Raw genomic sequence first — 19,982 nt, 5'->3', positions numbered from 1 at the left:
CTTTAATCTTGTGTGTTGTCATTCCTGGTGAAAAGAGATTTGAGGTTCCACCACTGGTTTATGTAGATGCAAATATAGGTGAAGACCGAATAATAATCTGCTTTATTTTCCACCTGATATCCCATAGTTTCTTATTTTTGGCTTTTCCTAACCTATTTTGTCCTAGCATGTTTCTGTAATGCGTATGTTGAATTGCAAAGTCACCTCCAGCACAATTGTTTTTGATTACAATACCAACAACTTCCTTTATTGCAAGTTAGACACCCTTGAGGGAGGAAATGAGCTGCAAGTTTACCCACACACTTTATTCATCCATTCATCCATGTATTTTCAAGCTGCTTGTCTGAGAGAGGGTGGCTTTCAAGGAAGGAGAAAAAAACATCTTTTTGCTTTGCAACAGTTACTCTTCCTTGCCTCAACTGGCTCCTCTCAATCCATCAGAGTAGCAATTTTTCTCCGAGCCTTACCTGGCAAGCCAAACCACTTACTCTGTTATAGAGAGTAAGAAGAACATTCCTAAGAAGAAATCTTTTTTCTTGGTGCTTGTACTCAAGATCTTTCCCATCCTGTAGCTACTTACAGTTCATGACTGTAGGTTTGGATGGGAACATAAATTTCCCTGTAAGCAATGATCTTCATCCCAGACCACAGCTCTGCAGACGTTTTCCAGCTGACCTCACACTTCCACTTGAAATCACTTGTGAACACCACACCAAGGCACATGAAGGGTTAGATTAATTTCTTTGGGGGGAAGAGAAGCATGACCTCAAATTTGGAGGGGGGGTTGGGGGGTGATTTATTTCCTTTTTTATCCAACATGCAGCACAACATAGTCTAATGTAAAACCAGGTTGCAGGTTTTACAAGGCCTACAAGGCCGGACTCGTGTTTGGTATTGTTAAGGGTTCAGAACTGCGAACTGCACTGCCTAGTGGAGCCATCATATCAAAACCAAAAGAAAAAACAAACTATTAAAATTAACTTGATGTTCAGTTGATTTAGTATTTAGTAAAAACAAGCTTAGTAAAAACAGGCTACTCAGTTACCATTGCTATGAGGAAGGACCAACCTGCAGCTGGGTAAATACTAAGTACTTTCCTCTTATTTACTCTGTGGTAACTCAGAGCATTCCACATTGAAATATGTGCATTGCTCCCAGGCATCAGGTAAGATTTACCCAGCTTGGTGCTACTATTTATAGTTGAAAGGGTACAAAAAGACCACATTGCAGCAGTGGTCACTTAACCGTGTCTTATCAGCCTGTTAAGTCAAGTTTAGAAATAGAGATTTTCATCAACACAAAGCCATGTCAAACAAGCAGTTCATGCAGTTCTATTAACCCAGTGACTGGAATGAAAAAATGAGACAGGCTCTGTTTGCTTAGGGACCTGAAAAGTGAAAGGTATTTCACTGTTGGCTATCATAGGTTTTAAGGAGCATCAAGACGCAGAAGTAAGGAAAGGTTCATGTGGAGTTAAAATCAGAGCTAAAATTGTCAACCACTAAATCTATTAAGATAATAAATCTTGGTACACCAAAATGCACCAACATTTACACTAATTATGACATTTTTTAAATATTTGTAAAAAGGAAAATGACGCCCTCTAAATGATAGACATAAAAAATGAAAACAGTTGGACTCTAAAAGCTATGAATTATAAAAATAATATTGAATTTTGCTGGAAAACAAATATATAGCTGATATAGCTAATTTCTTACACGTACAGTATATAGCACTTTTCATGCCTGGATGATTCACAACATGCTTTAGCAGTATTCTCTAGCAGCCCCACTACATAGCAACCTTACGAAGACCAGACTAACCCCATGTGAAAGTTATCCAGGGGACTGGGGTTACATCCTTGAACACAAATAGTGTTCGTTAATGACCAGTTAGTATGGCATCTCCTACAGCATAGTGTCACTAGTGATCATATATTAGTTTGGAAATTCTCATTTTGTTAAAAGTCAACCAACCCTGCTTAGAGCTGCAGCATGGAATTCCATTGAGGGCTCCCATCCCAATGTTTGTCATCGGCAAACACATTCAAACTACTGTAGGTAACATGCCATTGTCAATTGCTCTTGTTCCTCAGAATATTCCCATTGTTACTTGTTCCGCTAATAAATGACATCTAAAACATTTCCAAATCCATTTGCTTTCACCTAATTCCTTTTGTTTCACTCCCTTGTTATCATGGTTAAGAAGTGTTTTTTAAAAGTTTTTTTACCACATGAAGAACTCGGTACACCATTTTTATACTGACACAGCAACAGGGAATAACTCACAACACACATCACTGCACACACAGAAATTAAAAAGCCAAATAAAAAGAACAGATGGCATTAGCTTTTTTCTGCAACATTCTGATTTTCAGACCTTGACGGGGTTTAACTAAACAAAATGCTTTTTGTTTGTACGACAAAAAAGACACAAAAGAGAACTTCTCTTTTGGTGCCTGTTTTGTAGATGCTGGATTGATAAATGTTCCTAAAACTCGCTTGGGGATGCTCCAAATCCTTTTTACAGTATACAGTACACAACACTTGCAGAGTCTATGGTCAGAGTCATCAAAACTGTAGGAGACAGAAGATAATGCTTTTTTAATATACTGTACTATTATTATTACTACTACATACATTGCTTGACCTCTGTCAATACATTTTTAAAAGCTATACTATACTGCATCGTATGCATGATGGCAATAATAACAACAATAGCTTTCTTCCACTAGAATTAACAGTGAGGAACTACAGTAAACTATAACAGAAAAAAGCTATATCTGCCTTAATTAAATGAATATATTATTTTGCTTACAGGGAGACTGTGGTTTCTTCTGCAGAGGCGTCCCATCAACTGAAACCCATGCAGATGACCAGTGATGGCCACAGAGCTGAACCTAACAGACATGTACAGTAATGTGTTATACGGCTTTGTCTGACAGACGCGTTTGACTAGCCTTCCTTTTAATTCCAGCTTGGCCTGCACAATATTTGAATAGCTAGTACAAAATAATTAAAAGAAACAACCAAAGTGAAAAAATAAAATACTATAATAGGGCATGTGAACAAGAACTTTGGTAATAAAGTCTCTGTAATAAATTTGCATGGCACTTGTAAACCACAAGAATTTTCTTCTACATTTTATATTATATTAATTTCACTACTGCCTTACAATGGTGTTACCATGATTTTGCTACAGTTTACTTCACTAGAGTATAATAATGTCATGATGTATTATACTAAATATTCATGAAAGTGGTAAACAGTGAATTCATTTTTAAAACCACTGAGATTACAGGGAATGTAAAAGAAACACTATAGTGAAAGTGTGTTACAATATCAGGGCTTGCCTGGCCAGTACAGTAGTTTATCTTTCGGTGATATTCTGGCTTTATTTTTGAATTCTCCCCAGTTCAAGAAATGGAGAGGTAAATGCAGAATTAAGCCCAGCAGAGAGGATTATTCTCACCATCTTCCTGGCTTTCATCATAATCATGACTGTCCTTGGTAACCTCCTTGTCATGGTGGCACTCTGCAAAGACAGACAGCTGAGGTAAGGGATTTACCAGAGCAGCCTGGGGAGCTGGGACTATCCAGTAATTCCAGGCTGGTTTTCATCTTTCATGTGTCGGGGTAACAGACTGTTTCCTGCTGTATACTAATGGATGAGTGCGAGTTTCTGCCTCTACAGATTTAAGTTGCATTTTTTTCCTCTTTAGTTTTTAAATTTTGGCCCTTCTTCTTAGCATTCCTGTTTTTATTTCTTCCACACAGGGATGACTTTGTGTGCATATCTATGCTTATTCATTTTAATCTGTTCCTTTTGATACACAGTGTTACCATGGTGATTGAGTTTATCTCATCCATTTCTTGCTATATTTGTACCTAGACTAGAATCTTACCATTTTGATATTCTGTTTTTTGATATTATGTTTGTAAATTGTGTAAAATTCTGAGCACATATTTAGCGCTGCATTGATTGTGCTCTATTAGTATTACTAATTAAAATTTAATTTAGCTGAGGTTTTTATAATAGGTTTTAATACCTATATTTGAATCCAGATATGCAGCTATTTTTCTTATGGGAACATATGGGAATGTGGGTGAAGTACTTACATACTGTATACTGTAGGTACAGCTGTAGTGTTCCACCCAGAAAGTGGTCTGACAACCCTACAATTACAGAACACTAACCGCTAAGCCACACTGCCCGCCACTGCTGCATTATCATGATTCATTTTAACTGACAGCTGCAGTCACCATCACTAAAGATGAAGAGAGTTAGAAAATTAAAACTGGGCCTCAAGTCAGAGTATATATACTGATGGAAAAAATCAGTCTGGTCCTCACATTTGCGTGGAACAGGCTGAAGAGTGACTCATCCGTGAAGAGGACCTGATGCCACTGGTGAAGTCTCCATCACAAACTCTGGCTGGCCCAAGCCAGTTGGGTGTGATATCTAAGAGGTGTAAACAGAGGACCTCTGACAGGTCACCGTGCTCTAAGGCCAGCAGCATGGAGACTCACTGTCCTGTCACTGATGCAGGCATTGTGTCTGTCAGCAGTTTCAGCAGCAGTACGTGTGGCAGATCTGAAACGATCTCTTAGATGGACCAATCTGATGTGTTGGTCCTGCTCTGGTGTGGTCACTCGAGGGCAACCGGATCTTGGACGGTCATCTGTGCTGCCAGTCTGCTGAAACCTTCTCTGCAGTTGGGACACAGTGGAGCGGCTTACTCCATAGTGTCTGGCAACACTGGCACATGACATGCCTGCCTGCAGCAGGCCAATGGCCCTCTCCCTTGCTTCTGGTGACATTCGAGGCATTATGGAATGCACAGAAAAGTGTGGCCTTTTTCTTGCAGTGACATAAGCTTTGAATTAAGGCTTTTTTAAAGGTGATCTGATCAGGCATTGTTCCACCTGGACATTGTTGGGCAAAGGTGCACCTAACGAGCTTCCATGTGATTGGCAAGTTGCAATGCCTCACTGTAAAGCTGTTTTGCTGGTCAGAGGGCTTTAAACAAATTGACAATGTTTTGTGAAAGTACATAAGTTATACCTATAGTATTCTTATTCCAGAAAATGTTGCGGTTCTTTTTTCCATCATTATATAAAGGTTATGGTCCATAATAGCAGAAGAACATTCACTTGACCTGGGTGATCCATTTAAGCCTATAACCAAAGTGGCCTACAATAACGTAACTGTTGAGTGACAATGTTGCATTTCTTGACTACTATTTTTATGAGGCTGTAGAAATGGAAATCAACAGAGAGAGACTGTGGTAAATGGCAGCTATGAACCATGTCAGGTCATGTGATTTCCTTGAAGTACATAATAGCAAGGGTGGGGATAACCACCACAGAAGTGATATATTTTATGGAAACCACAATGCCCATAGCCATTTACATATACTATGGCTGCAATTAACTAATGAATATAAAATCTGAAATATCTGTCGGGTGGCACATTGATGTACTGTAGTTTTTAGCATTCTTTTAACAATTTAATAATTCTCAGTACTGTGGCCTGAGTTCAATTCCTGGGATGTTTTCTGTCTGGAGTTTGTATGTTATCCCCATGTTTATGTGGGTTTTCTCCAGGTTCTCCAGTTTCCCCCTACAGTTCAAACACATACTAGTAGGTTAAATGGTTTCTGGGAAATATACTGGCCCTGGTGTGAATGTGTGCATGTCTGTGCTTGTGTCTTGTGTGTGCCCAGCGATGGACTGTACCCCATCTTGCGCATGTTGCTTGCCAGGGTAGGCATCGGCAGCCCCAAGACCTGTACTGGATATAGCATCTATCTATTAGAAAAGGGAGGACATTGGCAGCATTATTTAGTCCTGCCACATTATAAATTACATTTGCATAGAAATTGGAATTTATCAAATGGAATATCTGCCACTTGATACAATCTGGAATTTTGCTGCTATGAAAACAAACTGGCAGTTACAGAATTTAGAATGTAGTACTGTGGAGTGATTTATACAGTGTGAAGAATCCCATTAGCATACAAATCATAGCGTACACTTGCTGAACCCAAAGGAACTGCAACAATCAGAGGAGGTTATTTTTGCAAACTGTGAGTTAAATAAATTTGTATATTGAGGTACAGATTTATCCATATACACATCATAAAGTGTGATTTAGCAAAGAAAAACTCATGTATTTTATTTCTTTCTGAACAAATGTCTTATAAGTACTGTATTGTAAATATTCAGACCTATATTTCTAAATATATAATGCCTGAATTTATCCTCAAACCAGAAATCCATATTTTGTACAGCTTTGTTTGGCTTTAAAAACTTTGAGAAGATGCTACTTATAAGCTTACTGTAGGCTCTGGTTCTTCAGAAAGATGGTAATATTCTCTTCTCCATGCAGAAATTCTCCAGCTTCACCACATTTTGTCCTGGTAAAATATCCATACTAGGTTTGAGCTTCAAGGTTTTTGGACATAAAACCACTGAAATCCACCTGTTCTGACAATAAAAGCAGGACTGGATGATTCACAACATCTCAGAAGATAAACAGATCTGCCTCCATGTTTATTACCAAAAGCAAAATCTTAAAAATAATATTTTAACCAAAACACTGTAAATGAAATGGAACTAATGGTGTTATCCAAAATTTGGCTGCTTTATTTACCACTTTCCAAACACAAACGTGACTGTTGATATTTCAGAGGAAAATTTGATTTATTAATTTTAAGAAAGAAAATATAATAAGTAATGATGATCATTGCATAGCGTAAATCTTCACATCCAAACTTTTAGAGGTTATTTCAAATTGGTACAAAACATTGTGTACACATTTGGGGTGTGCTTTTTTGTGGACGTCTAACATATGCCCACTACAAGTATTTGTAGTGTATATGTTTTTTGTAATCATAACAGGCCTTAATAACAGCAGAAAAATATAGAGCTCGTATCTCAAGATACTGCATCCATTTTTTAAGCTGAGACTAAAACTGAAAAACTACACACTTCCCATTGATTGCACTGATAAGAGGAGGTGGCACCAAGCATAGCTGTGGTCCAGTACACCAGGTACACAATCAGAGAAGCTGCTGATTAATTTAGAGATGCTTGTTGTCTGTATGTCTTCCTTTTTGTCTTCTGTCTTTTTTAAAGCGCTACAGTAATTGAGCTACAGTTGAGGTCCACAAACCAGGTTGGGTTTGTAATTATGAAGGACATGTAACAGTACCTGCAGATGTTTTCTCAGGATACATAAAAAAGAACAAATTATAGTTAAGAAGCTTATGTTAGAAATAGTTTCTATTGGTAGAAGTATAAATGGGTAGAAAAGCAGAAGTGATATACATAGTCCTTTAATGCCAAATGTTTGCTCCTGCTGGGTTGTTACCATGCAGCCCTTTGTATTTCAGTGCCTGTAAGTGTAAATGCACTTCTTCTTTTATCTGGTATCTGTAGGAACATGCGTAAGTGATAGAAAGAAACTATTTTATTGGTGTCTCTTATTACCCCTGTAAATGTGACCTCTGGAATAATGTTGTAGGATTAAACAGGGATGTTATATAAAGAAAGAGAAAGTGTGTATATGAAGATAAAACCCTCCTTTGGACCACATGTACTCTACAATTGGTATTATCACATGCACACCCAGACCTAAATAACCCATTAAATAAGCCAATTTCATGCTTTTGTTAGAAGATAGGAGACTCAAATGGGTCAAAAATATCTGGTGCCCAGCAGGTGTCAAGATGAAGAACAGAAACTCTCCCCTTAATGGGGTTTAAAACAAAAGTTGAGGAGGTCAAATCCTAATCTGCCTACAGTATGTATAAATATAAAGTATGTTTAAACAAATGTTTGCCTTTGATAGACTCCAGGGCTCATCCTTTATTGCAGCAGTGGTTCTAATAGACCAGGCTTCAAGGCCCTGTTGTTTATTTCATCCAAGTGAGTTACTGTATGTCAATACTTACCCCAATACCTCCCCAATGCCTCCTCTCTGCCTTAATTAGGATTTGACTAAACTACTCTCAGAATGACATCAATAGATTTCCCCAATAAATTATCAAACTAGTTGTTTCCAAAATATCACATTACAGAAAGAAGAGAACACCCTAACATACATTGCTGATAAACAAAAAAAATAAATAAAGACAATATGTGGCTTAATATAGTATTGTACTGTAGTGTGGATAGCACTAGTATTAATTGAAGTAAGATGAAGTACAGAAAAAGATCATATTAAAGTCAGAGTTCGACCTGTTTTTCATTTGAGAAGGTAGAAAACCTTGAAACACAAGTATTGAAAATTGGAATTTAGTCCTTAGTACATCTGACTCAGAAAGACCCAGTTATGTATAATCCAGTATCAGCCACTAGGTGTTTAAAATATATTTAGTAAATCTGTGTAGTCACAGGTTAAGTTAAAAGTGATATTTACAGTACTATGTTTCTTTTATCCTTGACCAGAAAAATGTGTACAGCAGTGCGCAGTTTTACAAGTCATAAATTTCACAGATGTGATACATCTGTGAAAATTAATTGCATAGTAAATGTTTTGTTTGCAACATTGTATCATGGCAGTTAGCACAGCTTCCCCACAGCCCTTGGCATTAGGCTAAAGAGATACTGTAGTTACAATGCTGGCTATTAATGTGCAGGTTTATTAATGTGCTGTAAACACATACTGTAGCTAGCCATAGCGTTGTAGTCATGGAACATCCAGTCAAAGGTAGCTGAACAGCATTACTACAGCTACTGCGCAATATTAAAAGAAAACTGGATCTGTATATAATAAGACTAAGAATAATAATAATAATTCAATACTCTTTTCTTGGGCATGCTGTATTCAATAGCACCACTATATATTTTCTGCATTATGTCCTTGTATTACAATATTAATCACACTGATGATGTTTATGTAATTCATGTAGTTAAAAATGAAATAAAATGAGTGAGAGGGTTGTTACTTATAAAGGAGCTAGTGGTTTCAGTAAACATTTTTCTGTAAAAATTGAGTCATCTGTTTGGCAAGATCTTCTGCAAGTTTCAATTTCCATTTTTCATTTTTTTCAGCATGGCTCCTGGGCATTTGTACAATGTAATAGTATTAGAGCTCAAAAGTACATAAAACCAATGTTTTTTTTCTTCTGTTTTGGAGTGACACTTCTCCATGTGGAGCAGCATGTAAGCATGTGGTTTCCCATAAAAATAAAAACTAGGACTTTCAGAGTGAAACCCATATTTAGTGATACAGAGTTGATATACAATATGAATGAGTGATCAATTGATTAATTCAACACAATGCATTCATTCTTACAAGTGTGTGCAGTAAGGAAGTAATTATTTAGATTATTTCAGATAATTTGTGCACAGCTGTTACAGATTAGAAAGTGAAGGTAATATGTTACCTGTGGTTTGGTTTCATTCCCCCTGAAATGTGAAGTAGGCCAGCTACTGTGTCCAGGGTACTTAAAACTACCTCATAGACCATGGCTACATTTTGTATGTTGATGTGTATTTTCTGTTACCATATGGTTTGCATCATGATTACTGATAGCACACGTTTGTTATCACAATAAAGGAAAGGTAACAACCTCACGTTTTTGCAAAGCTTCTTACTTAATTTGCTATATCTGGGATACAAGAGCTCCCACATGTTTGCAGTTTCCAATTTACAGTATTTGTAGCTTTTTTATTGTATATGTGCAACCCCTCACTCCATTAAAGTGTCAGCGCTGCTGGTGTGAGTAGATTGACACAAAACACTGCTCCAGAGCTGTATCATCTTGATGTCACACCTGGATTTACATAGCCAGCTGAAAAGAGACCGGTCATTTGAAATTTAAGATAGATTTTGATAAGGGATATTTCTTGCTGTTAAATTCCCATTTTCTCCTGTTATGGTATTTAAGACCATTCAGTAAGTAAAGCACTGTACATTAGCAAACATGTGTGAGAACTGTTTCAATGTGCTCGCATTACATGATGGAGAACATTCTTTTTTAATAGATATGCTTCCACTTAATGGAACTTTTCCCATCAGATTAGACTGATAACGTCACATTCCCTCAGAGCACCTCTGAAATGCTATGAAAAGGTATGTACAGTATAACAGGGGCGCACAGTGCTGCAGTGGTTAGCATTGCTGACTTTCAGTGCTGAAGCCATGGTTTGAGTTTTGGACCTGGGGTGCTATCTGTGTGGAGTTTGTATGTTCTCTCTATATTTGCATGGGTTTTCACCGGGTGCTCTGGCTTCCTCACATAGTCTAAAAACATACCAGTAGGTTCATTGGCTTCTGGAAAAAACTGGTCCTGGTGTGAGTTTGTGTGTCTGTGTGTGCCCTGTGATTGAGTGGCATTCCATCCAGGGTGTATCCCACCTTGCACTCGTTGCTTGCCAGAATAGGTTCTTGAAAGATTTCTTGAAAAACAGATTCACATTTTTCTTATCACTTTCATCATTAGATCATTTCATCATTTCATCTTTCTTAATGGATCACATTCTATCAAACCATTTGCAGAGGAAAAATATTTGACATTTACAAAGTTCCCCTTTCACATCTCAAGACCTGTCTCTCCCTGAGCTCTTGTCTGGAAATGTATTGAAAACCCATTAAGATAATGAAAATACCCTTTAATTATTTTAGATGTCCAGCTAATAATTATTCCAGATGTTCTGGTAATCACAGTTTTGGGATCCCTGCTCATGATTATGAACATGTGAATATATCTTAAGGAGCATTGTACTGTATGGCTGATTGTGATAGTACTGTTAGCAGTACTGTTACTGGACACATCCATTTAGAAGGTAACAGAGCAGCCTGGCAGTGCTATTCTGTCACAGCTCTGGTACTTGTTTCCAGCCCAAGGCACCTACTCTGTTCACCCACGTTCTCCTTGTGTCCATCTGTGTGTGTGTGTGTTAGATTACCTCAGATTGTGTCTCCTGATTGTCCCTGTTTGTGTGTCCTGCAGTTGTCAGATCCAGCAGTATAGTCTTGTGTCATAACTTGTGCTTCTGGAGTAGGCTGTGGTTTTGCAGGGACCCTCAGTAGATATAAGAGGCTTTCCTGGAAACATAGGAATAAATGGACATTCATGTGCTGTTTCTTTGGGTTGTCAGTCACAAGGTGTCCTCTTTATCATTATATAACATTATATAAGAGCATAGAAGAGAAACTCAAACTAGAAGAGTATGCTGTTCTCAAAGTTATCAATAGAAGAAGCAGTCATGAAATATACAGTAGTTGTAGGAGGGAATCGTTTTGTTCTGTCATTTTTGCCTGATTTTATGTACATAAATGTGCTCAAGAAAAATGATTACTCTTTGTTTTCTTCTCTACAGTAAATGTATAAAATAGTTACAATAAGTGCTGACTTCTGAGGTGTGTGTTAAAATGTTTCACATATTAAAATAATTATATAAGGTGTCCAATCAGTTTCTAAAGACGATAATAAGTTACACATATACTTTATTTCAAATTAAGCAATTTAATGAACATTAAGGACAAGAGTCTTCAACTTTCAATGACAGAAAGTTTCCTTAATTTAACAAATTAATTTCCTAATTGAAAATCTGCATGTTACTATCTTATTTTACAAATGTTCCTAATCTGCAATAAACTGTTGATTCAGGGTGAAACTAACTAGAGTAGTGGGCTCCAGGACCTGCACTAGAGATTCCTGACTTAAATAATTATTCTCTCTTAAACATTTCACAGTTTTACAGCTGCTATCCCACTATAATCCAATCCCATAATGGCCACAGAACAAGGTTAACCACTATCAATGAAACTGACTCCAAATTTAAATTGTTAGTAAGATTTAAAGGTTCCCAATTTATTAAGTAAACAAACTAAATATGCAAATCAAACAATCTTCCACAAGCTTTGTTCTGCTCATTTGGTATGTCTATGTACCAAATGTAGTGTGCTGTTCAGATTTAATAAATGACTGCCAAACATTGAAGCATAGTGTCCAAATCTTGTGCCAGTAATTTTAGAATCTGAAGCTCTGGAACACTTTCTTTTGCTTTACAGTTGCACTAGTTGGATGTTTTGTGATCCAAAATGTAATACAGTAAATAAAGATGTTTTTAATCAAAAAGGCTTGTAACTTGGAATGAAATATGCATTGAGAAAGGTACAGATCACTCAACATACGGGCTTCCAAGCAGCAAAAAAGGCAGATCTTTGAACTGCTAGAACTGATCATAAGATTTTTTTCATGTATTTTTTAACTCATGTTAATAACCGTGAAAGAATCTGTTTTCGTTTTGCCTGTTTTTAAAATATACTTGAGCATTGTTCTCAATTTTAAAGCCTCACCCCTCCTTGCTTAGACATTTAGAATTAATATTTCAGTACTTTTTTGATTCATCTCATCATTGATTGTTATCTGACTTTTGCTTTCAACACACATTCAAAGGAAATTGTTTAATGTGAATCTTTGTTTAAAATACTTTATTTAATTTAAACTACTACCGAGTTTGTTGCTTTCTGGTATGTATAGAGAGGGTTGATGAACAAAAGAGCTCTTCATAGGAATGGATTTAAATTTAAACATTTGTTTAACATTGACTATGAGGGCAAAATACAAATTTTAGTAAGATAATGACCCAAATTGCCATGTGATAATATCTCCATGTGCCTATGACAGCAGCAGATCCACCTTGTAGCCTGATCTTGTCAAATCTCAGAACTTAAACAAGAGCCTATTCAGAGTTGGTTGGGAGTCCAAGGACATCCAGAATGCTGTTGCAAGTGGTATTGGTTGACCAGTAGGTGGTACTCTTCCCTCTGGACCAGAATGTCAAAAACACAATCCACATTATGATCACTGGTACATTGTTTTTCAGTAAGTGCTATTTTTTGGATGAGATGTTAAACTAAGGTCTTGATTACCTCTGTTCTCGACTTTTACTTACACTGCTCGTGAGAGTAGGGTTGTTAATCCTGACTGAATCCATTCTGGTCTCTATTAGTCTGTCCTTTTAAAAACTAGCCTTAAGGTAAACTGGTGAAAGACTTCCTCAATTCTCCAGATCATGCTGCGCAGTAGGGTCAGGGTCACATAATGGCTGTTGTGTATAAAACAGGTGGAACTGCACTTTCTTGGGTGAAGAGTTGGTCTAATTCTTTACATAAAAAAAGGTTGTTGTTTTTTTTGCTGTTGGCTTAAATCAGCAACATGTGTAATTTATCGCTGTTAGTAGCTTATCCATAATTACACATGCCACCTTTCCGATTTTAATCTTGGTCATGTGGCACCCCCTTAAACTTCCATTGAAGGCATTTGGTTTCTCCCTTTAACTTAGTTCTTCGTACAATAAATTAATTGAGCTTTGAATCTGAACCCACTGTTAACTAATAATATTTTAAATCCCTTCACACTTAGAGAAATCAAAGAAATTCTAAGAAAGTTCACAATTATTAATCTTCTCTTAGGATGATACAGTGGGGTAATATTTGTGGAGTGGGCTAAAAGTTATGTGAGAGATAGAAGATCAAATGCCATTTAAAGCTCAGACCAAAAGAGGTAAAAAGCTGGTGAATGACAGTGGCAGATTTGCTGTATTTATTTTTTTCCCTCTTTTTTAGAAAAAAGAAGACAAACTATTTCATTGTGTCACTGGCATTTGCTGATCTCCTGGTGGCAGTGGTTGTCATGCCCTTTGCTGCAATAGAATTATCCAAGGGCTACTGGGAGTATGGAGAAACCTTCTGCCTGGTCCGAACATCGCTGGATGTCATGCTGACCACTGCATCCATATTGCACTTGTGTTGCATTGCTCTAGACAGGTGAGAAAAGGAATGGTTGAGACCTGGCCTGGTAGAGTAAACCAAGCAATTTACTCCTGGTTTCTTGAGGTAGATCGGTGACCGACACACACCCATAGATAGGTTGTTCTTAAAGTTTTCTTGTTTTTGTCAAGAGATATTTTATGGCAGTTTAAAGAACGGAAAAGAAGTGCCACTGTAGATAACGGACAAGAATCCACACCCAGACATGCATGCCACATACCAGTTTCATATTAGGGTGGCATACTAGGTCAGTTTCATAACCCCTAAAATGCAACTCAAAACCTTATATGCCTCCTCATTTTTGACTCATCATGAAAACATATTAAAGGCCTCATTAGCAGAGTGAAATAAACCAACACAGTTATATTTGCAGACATGATAAGTGTCATCTATTGTGTAAACTCCATTGGAGTCTTTAGCATAGCTGTTCACAAGGAAAAGTCACCATTCGGTAAACCTCTGAAAGACGTCTTTCTTTTTTTAGAAAGAGTACAGTTCTGTAATCAATCTTAAGAAAGTGAATTAGTATGTGAATAGAATTGTGAAAAGCACTGTATCTGAAATGCCGATATTTTCAGAGCTAAATGTAAAGATACATTTTAGCAAAATACGAAACAATCTGAAAGTGTAATCTTTTGCAGTGCTTTCAGGTATTTATTATTTTGGAGTTTTAATATTCTCCTGTGTTTCAGCACTTTGAAAAGGAGACTTGTCCATGATCTCAGTTTAGGATGCATGACTGTTTTATTAATATTTCATTGATGCAGCATCTCTAAATTTAATATTGTGTAAATCAGATTGTTAATTCTAACACTTATGAGCTTTTGTCTGCTTTTAAAGGGGTAACAAATGACTGGACTCCAGGAAAACGAAATGTTATATATTACTATATACAGTATATTAGAATATTAATACTAAATATTATGTTAATAATATCACAATCCACATTAAGTAATCAAAGAAAATCTTTCCAACACACAGTTACTACAGTATGTGATATTTTTATTGATATGAGTAGTTTGCACAATCCAGTTCCTTATGATATGTCTATTAATATTTTCTTTTATTAAGCACTACCTGAAAACATTGCATTTGTCTGAACTTGCAAACAGGACCTTGTATTTCGAATCTACATAATCTATTTCAAACTTATTGTACAATGCTAAAAATTAGTAGATTACTTATCTCTTTCAGTACAGTGAGATAGGAATTTCACTGCAAAGTCAACCATGACATGACATGGGAGTCAATGTTTATACAGTAAATACGCCATATTCTGCTTCCTACACTAAGCTGGCCTGTATAGATGAGGGGTAGGAAAGAAGCATTTACTAAAAGAGACTAATCTTAAATCTCACATGAGATATATTGCAGTTGTGTCCCAGAAGGCTTTATGGCCAGACGAGACAAAAATGGGGCTTTTTGCTATAAATTAAAACTGCTAGATCTTGTACAAGACCAACACTGCACATCCTCCAAGCACAGTGGTAGCAACATGGTGGTGGGGATGCTGCTCATCAACAGGGACTGGGAAGCTGGTCAGGAAGAAAGAGAGAATGAAAGTTCCAAAGAACAACCAAATTCTAAAAGAAAACAAGAAACTAAAACTGGGTCCAAAATTCACACTTCAGTAGGACAATGACCTGAAACACAAGTCCACAACCACACTGAAGTGGTCTTTCAAGACAAGAGTGAATATTGTTGAGTTGCCCAGTCACAGTAGCCCAAGCAAACAGAAAATATATAACGCGATTTGATGATTTCTGTCCGTCAACCATGAACTTGTCAGAACTGGAGCAGTTTTGGCAGGAAGAATGACTTCTTAGTGCTGGACAATGTCTCTTTTTTAACTTTTCTATGTGACTTCTGTGCTCTATACTTTGTACTACAGTGACATGAGTCCCATAATCAGCCTACTTGGTGAGAATTTGATTGCAAAGTGTTTGTCTCTTTGCTGATGTTAAGCCTTAGAGTGGGGATATCCAACAGTTTTCTGAAGGTCTCTGTGCCTTTATGATTTTGTTTTCTACCTGAGCTTTTGTTTGCTGTGTGAGAAAATGAAGTAACTGAATCCCTTGCAAGTAGTCATCAAAATGTTTCCTGAAGTTTTTTAAATTCAGATTCATCATCTACAAAACACCATATTTAAATCATATATATAATTCTAAATGAGTAAATTAAGACAAATAATTGAGGGGTTCAGGTACAACAATAAAACAGAAGCACTTACAGTGGTGTGAAAAAGTGTTTGCCCCCTTCCTGATTTTTTATTTTGTTGCATGTTTGTCACACTGAAATGTTTCAGATCATCAAACAAATTGAAATATTAGACAAACATAACACAAGTAAACACAAAATGCATTTTTTAAATGAAGGTTTTTATTATTAAGGGGAAAAAAAATCCAAACCTACATGGCCCTGTGTGAAAAAGTGATTGCCCCCCCTGTTAAAACATAAATCAACTGTGGTTTATCACATCTTTGGAAAGCTGAGTTCAATTTCTCTAGCCACACCCAGGCCTGATTACTGCCACACCTGTTCTCAATCAAGAAATCACTTAAATAGGACCTGCCTGGCAAAGTGAAGTAGACCAAAAGATCCTCAAAAGCTAGACATCATGCTGCGATCCAAAGAAATTCAGGAACAAATGAGAAACAGAGTAATTGAGATTTATCAGTCTGGAAAAGGTTATAAAGTCATTTCTAAAGCTTTGGGACTCCAGCGAACCACAGTGAGAGCCATTATCCACAAATGGCGAAAACATGGAACAGTGGTGAACCTTCCCAGGAATGGCCGGCCGACCAAAATTACCCCAAGAGCGCAGCGATGACTCATCCAAGAGGTCACAAAAAACCCCACAACAACATCAAAAGAACTGCAGGCTTCACTTGCCTCAGTTAAGGTCAGTGTTCATGACTCCACCATAAGAAAGAGACTGGGCAAAAATGGCCTGCATGGCAGAGTTCAAAGATGAAAACCACTGCTGAGCAACATAAAGGCTTGTCTCAGTTTTGCTGCTTCAGGACCTGGAAGACTTGCTGTGGTAAATGGAACCATGAATTCTGCTGTCTACCGAAAAATCCTGAAGGAGAATGTCCGGCCATCTGTTCGTGACCTCAAGCTGAAGCGCACTTGGGTTCTGCAGCAGGACAATGATCCAAAACACACCAGCAAGTCCACCTCTGAATGGCTTAAGAAAAACAAAATGAAGACTTTGGAGTGGCCTAGTCAAAGTCCTGACCTGAATCCGATTGAGATGTTGTGGCATGACCTTAAAAAAGCGGTTAAGGCTCGAAAACCCTCCATTGTGGCTGAATTACAACAATTCTGCAAAGATGAGTGGGCCAAAATTCCTCCACAGCGCTGTAAAAGACTCATTGCCAGTTATCGCAAACGCTTGATTGCAGTTGTTGCTGCTAAGGGTGGCCCAACCAGTTATTAGGTTTAGGGGGCAATCACTTTTTCACACAGGGCCATGTAGGTTTGGATTTTTTTAATAAAAACCTTCATTTAAAAACTGCATTTTGTGTTTACTTGTGTTATCTTTGTCTAATATTTCAATTTGTTTGATGATCTGAAACATTTCAGTGTGACAAACATGCAAACAAATAAGAAATCAGGAAGGGGGCAAACACTTTTTCACACCACTGTACATTTTAACCTAGTTCTGAAGTTTGAGATGCCTGCTTTACAGGAATAAGTCTGTGGGACCTTCCACTGATGTTCCACTGAGGAAATTAATTTTTGTTCTATGAAGACATTTAAAAATGGTCTCCTACCATAATTGAGTCATTATCTGGTGAGGCTAGCTATAAAAACACATGATCACAGGGCATAGGTGCTTATTGTTGCAATGTTGCAAACCCTTGCAATGAAGCATACTTTACCAGGGGTGTTAAGTAGCACTCAGGGACGTTTGATATGATACTTCATATATGACCAAGGTGGAAATTGTTTCACAGTGATTGTTTATGCCATTAATCGAATATCGGATATATGTGTTAGGTCAGTCGCATTTAAAGTGATACATTTTGACTTTTCATCAATGATTATGAAGATGGCTGCAGATTTAGTATTCAATTGCTACACCAGAATCTGGAATTCAGTCAGGGCTGGTTGTTCTTTAGAAGATAGCCTTTTGATTGTGAATAAACATTGTACTCAAATAAGTTTAAAAAACTGAATATACTGTATGTACCAGGAAATGTTCTTAAACTGGCATTCAATTTTTTCTTGTCTTTTAGATACTATGCTATTTGCTGTCAGCCATTGGTGTACAGGAATAAGATGACCCCTCTGCGAGTAGCTCTTATGCTGGGAGGCTGCTGGGTTATTTCTTTCTTTATCTCCTTCCTCCCAATCATGCAGAGCTGGAATGCTATTGGAATTGAGAAAATTGTAAGTAAAAAGAGACTCTGTGCAACAGTGCAACATATCATTCAGTCTGCAAGCATATGATTACTCAACTGTGCCCATCAGTCTGAAGGTATTACTCCTTAGCAAAAAAACATGCATTGCCTAGCAGCCTAATTTTGAAATATGAGTATCAGTACAATAATAAGAATAAAAATGTATTTATGAAGCTGTTGACATTAATTCCATCTTGGTAGTTTGGTACTTCAGTGAATCTAAAACATCATGCAATCTTTTTTGAAGAAACCCAGAGCTTGTGCCTCAATCACATGGCTAGGAAGACAGACACCCAAAATACTTTGTGTAAATAAGTAATATCGCCTTCCTAAGTGAAATCCTTTTTAGTTTCCAATTGTGACCAAGTGTGAACAAGTCAACTGAGTTGCCCCTATATTGACCCCTTAATTTTATATACTTATGGGTATATTTTAGTATTTTGCATACTGTCACATCTCTTACCAACCCCAATAATAAATAATGTTTAGTAAACTTAATACATTGTGCTGCACTGTGTGTGTAAAGGACAAGAGGCCTAATTTTCACAAAGATCACAAATAAAGACAGCATTTCTCACATAGCAGACAGTAGGCAATATAGAACTGTAATGTGGAGAATAGCTCATTTAATACAGAGTGGCCGTTCTCAAAGACTTCCCATGTCAACAGAAGTGTGATACTGAGATTTTGGGAGCATGAAGAGAGTGAAGATAACAATTTGCAGTTTAGAGGTAATCCACAGTCTGTGACTTATTATTGCAAAGCCTGCAAGCTGCCTCTGCAGAAGTGTGTCATGACCTCATTGTAGGCACAGTGAGCACTCAGTGGTCAACCAGTGGTTAAAAACACATGCTTTTAAAACTGCAAATGGCAGATGTTTTACTGAACAGCTTTCTGAACCTGACCTTTAAAATGAGCTACAGCACAACTGAATTGCTCACCTTGGGACCAAAGGCCACCCTCATCACAAATATCTGTTAGTCCATTTGTTTCAATGTGGAAAGATTTTCTTTAAGAAGATCATGATTCTGGAAAATAGGAGAATAGGAGAATGGACATGTCATGTGTTCTGTGATTTAAATAAAGTTCTTAATGGATGCTAAATCATTGTGAGTGATTATTAAAATTATTTACAATACTATAATACATTTGGTGTCAAAATCTAAACTACAATATCTGAGAGGTAATCCTAAATTTAATCTTGATCTCTGTATGGAGAGACCTATATTTCTTTGAGTGGACACAAACTACTTGACCAAACATAAAATACAAAACAGAGGAGTAGAAATAATGTTCAAAGTTTAGCAGATCCTCATAGATCTTTCACATTATAAAATATAGAATGTAACACCACATCTGGACAATCCTAAAAATGTCACCCTTGTTTTTCCTGTGGGCAAACTCAAAATGAGTTTTGTGGATAATTTATTCTCACACGGTCCAAAGGAAAAGTGTCTACCTGTTCCAAAATCCAAGCACAAAATTTTGCTACCCACTACCTCGTCTTCTTTTTATATACTTTTTGTAATATCCTGTTGCTCGATGAAACAAATAGCAGATATGAGATGCAAGATGAACCCACACTCTGGGTGAGACAGCTGAAGGAACTAGGAAGATTTCTGTACTGAGCTGGGAAACTGTGCAGCAGCATGCAGTCAGGGGAGGGCTGAGCACCGCTGCTCACACACAGGGACCAAGCTGAGCAAGCGGCATGCACACTGGGAGATGAGCTGCGGGCTGTATGCTGACAGGAGAGCTGAGTAAGATGGTGGCAGCGTGGTG

At 37.3% G+C, this 19,982-nt stretch overlaps 1 protein-coding gene across 4 annotated transcripts in view; it reads left to right on the top strand.

Moving 5' to 3' along the window:
- The window catches only part of LOC148672876 (5-hydroxytryptamine receptor 4), a 97,110-nt gene that overhangs the window by 12,823 nt on the left and 64,305 nt on the right, over positions 1-19,982 (top strand). For all 4 annotated transcript variants that reach the window (XM_088628832.1, XM_088628831.1, XM_088628834.1 and 1 more), the window contains exons 2-5: positions 2,820-2,910; positions 3,415-3,555; positions 13,588-13,788; positions 18,036-18,189. In XM_088628832.1, coding sequence (XP_088484958.1) covers positions 2,882-2,910; positions 3,415-3,555; positions 13,588-13,788; positions 18,036-18,189 — 525 coding nt within the window. In that variant the 5' untranslated portion in view covers positions 2,820-2,881. The remainder of the gene's footprint in view (positions 1-2,819; positions 2,911-3,414; positions 3,556-13,587; positions 13,789-18,035; positions 18,190-19,982) is intronic.

Source organism: Lepisosteus platostomus, chromosome 4 (assembly GCF_059453375.1).
Source record: "Lepisosteus platostomus isolate fLepPlt1 chromosome 4, fLepPlt1.hap1, whole genome shotgun sequence".
Classification (NCBI taxonomy): domain Eukaryota; kingdom Metazoa; phylum Chordata; class Actinopteri; order Semionotiformes; family Lepisosteidae; genus Lepisosteus; species Lepisosteus platostomus.
The sequence above is the reverse complement of the archived record's forward strand: the minus strand, read 5'-3'. Positions and strand labels throughout refer to the sequence as shown.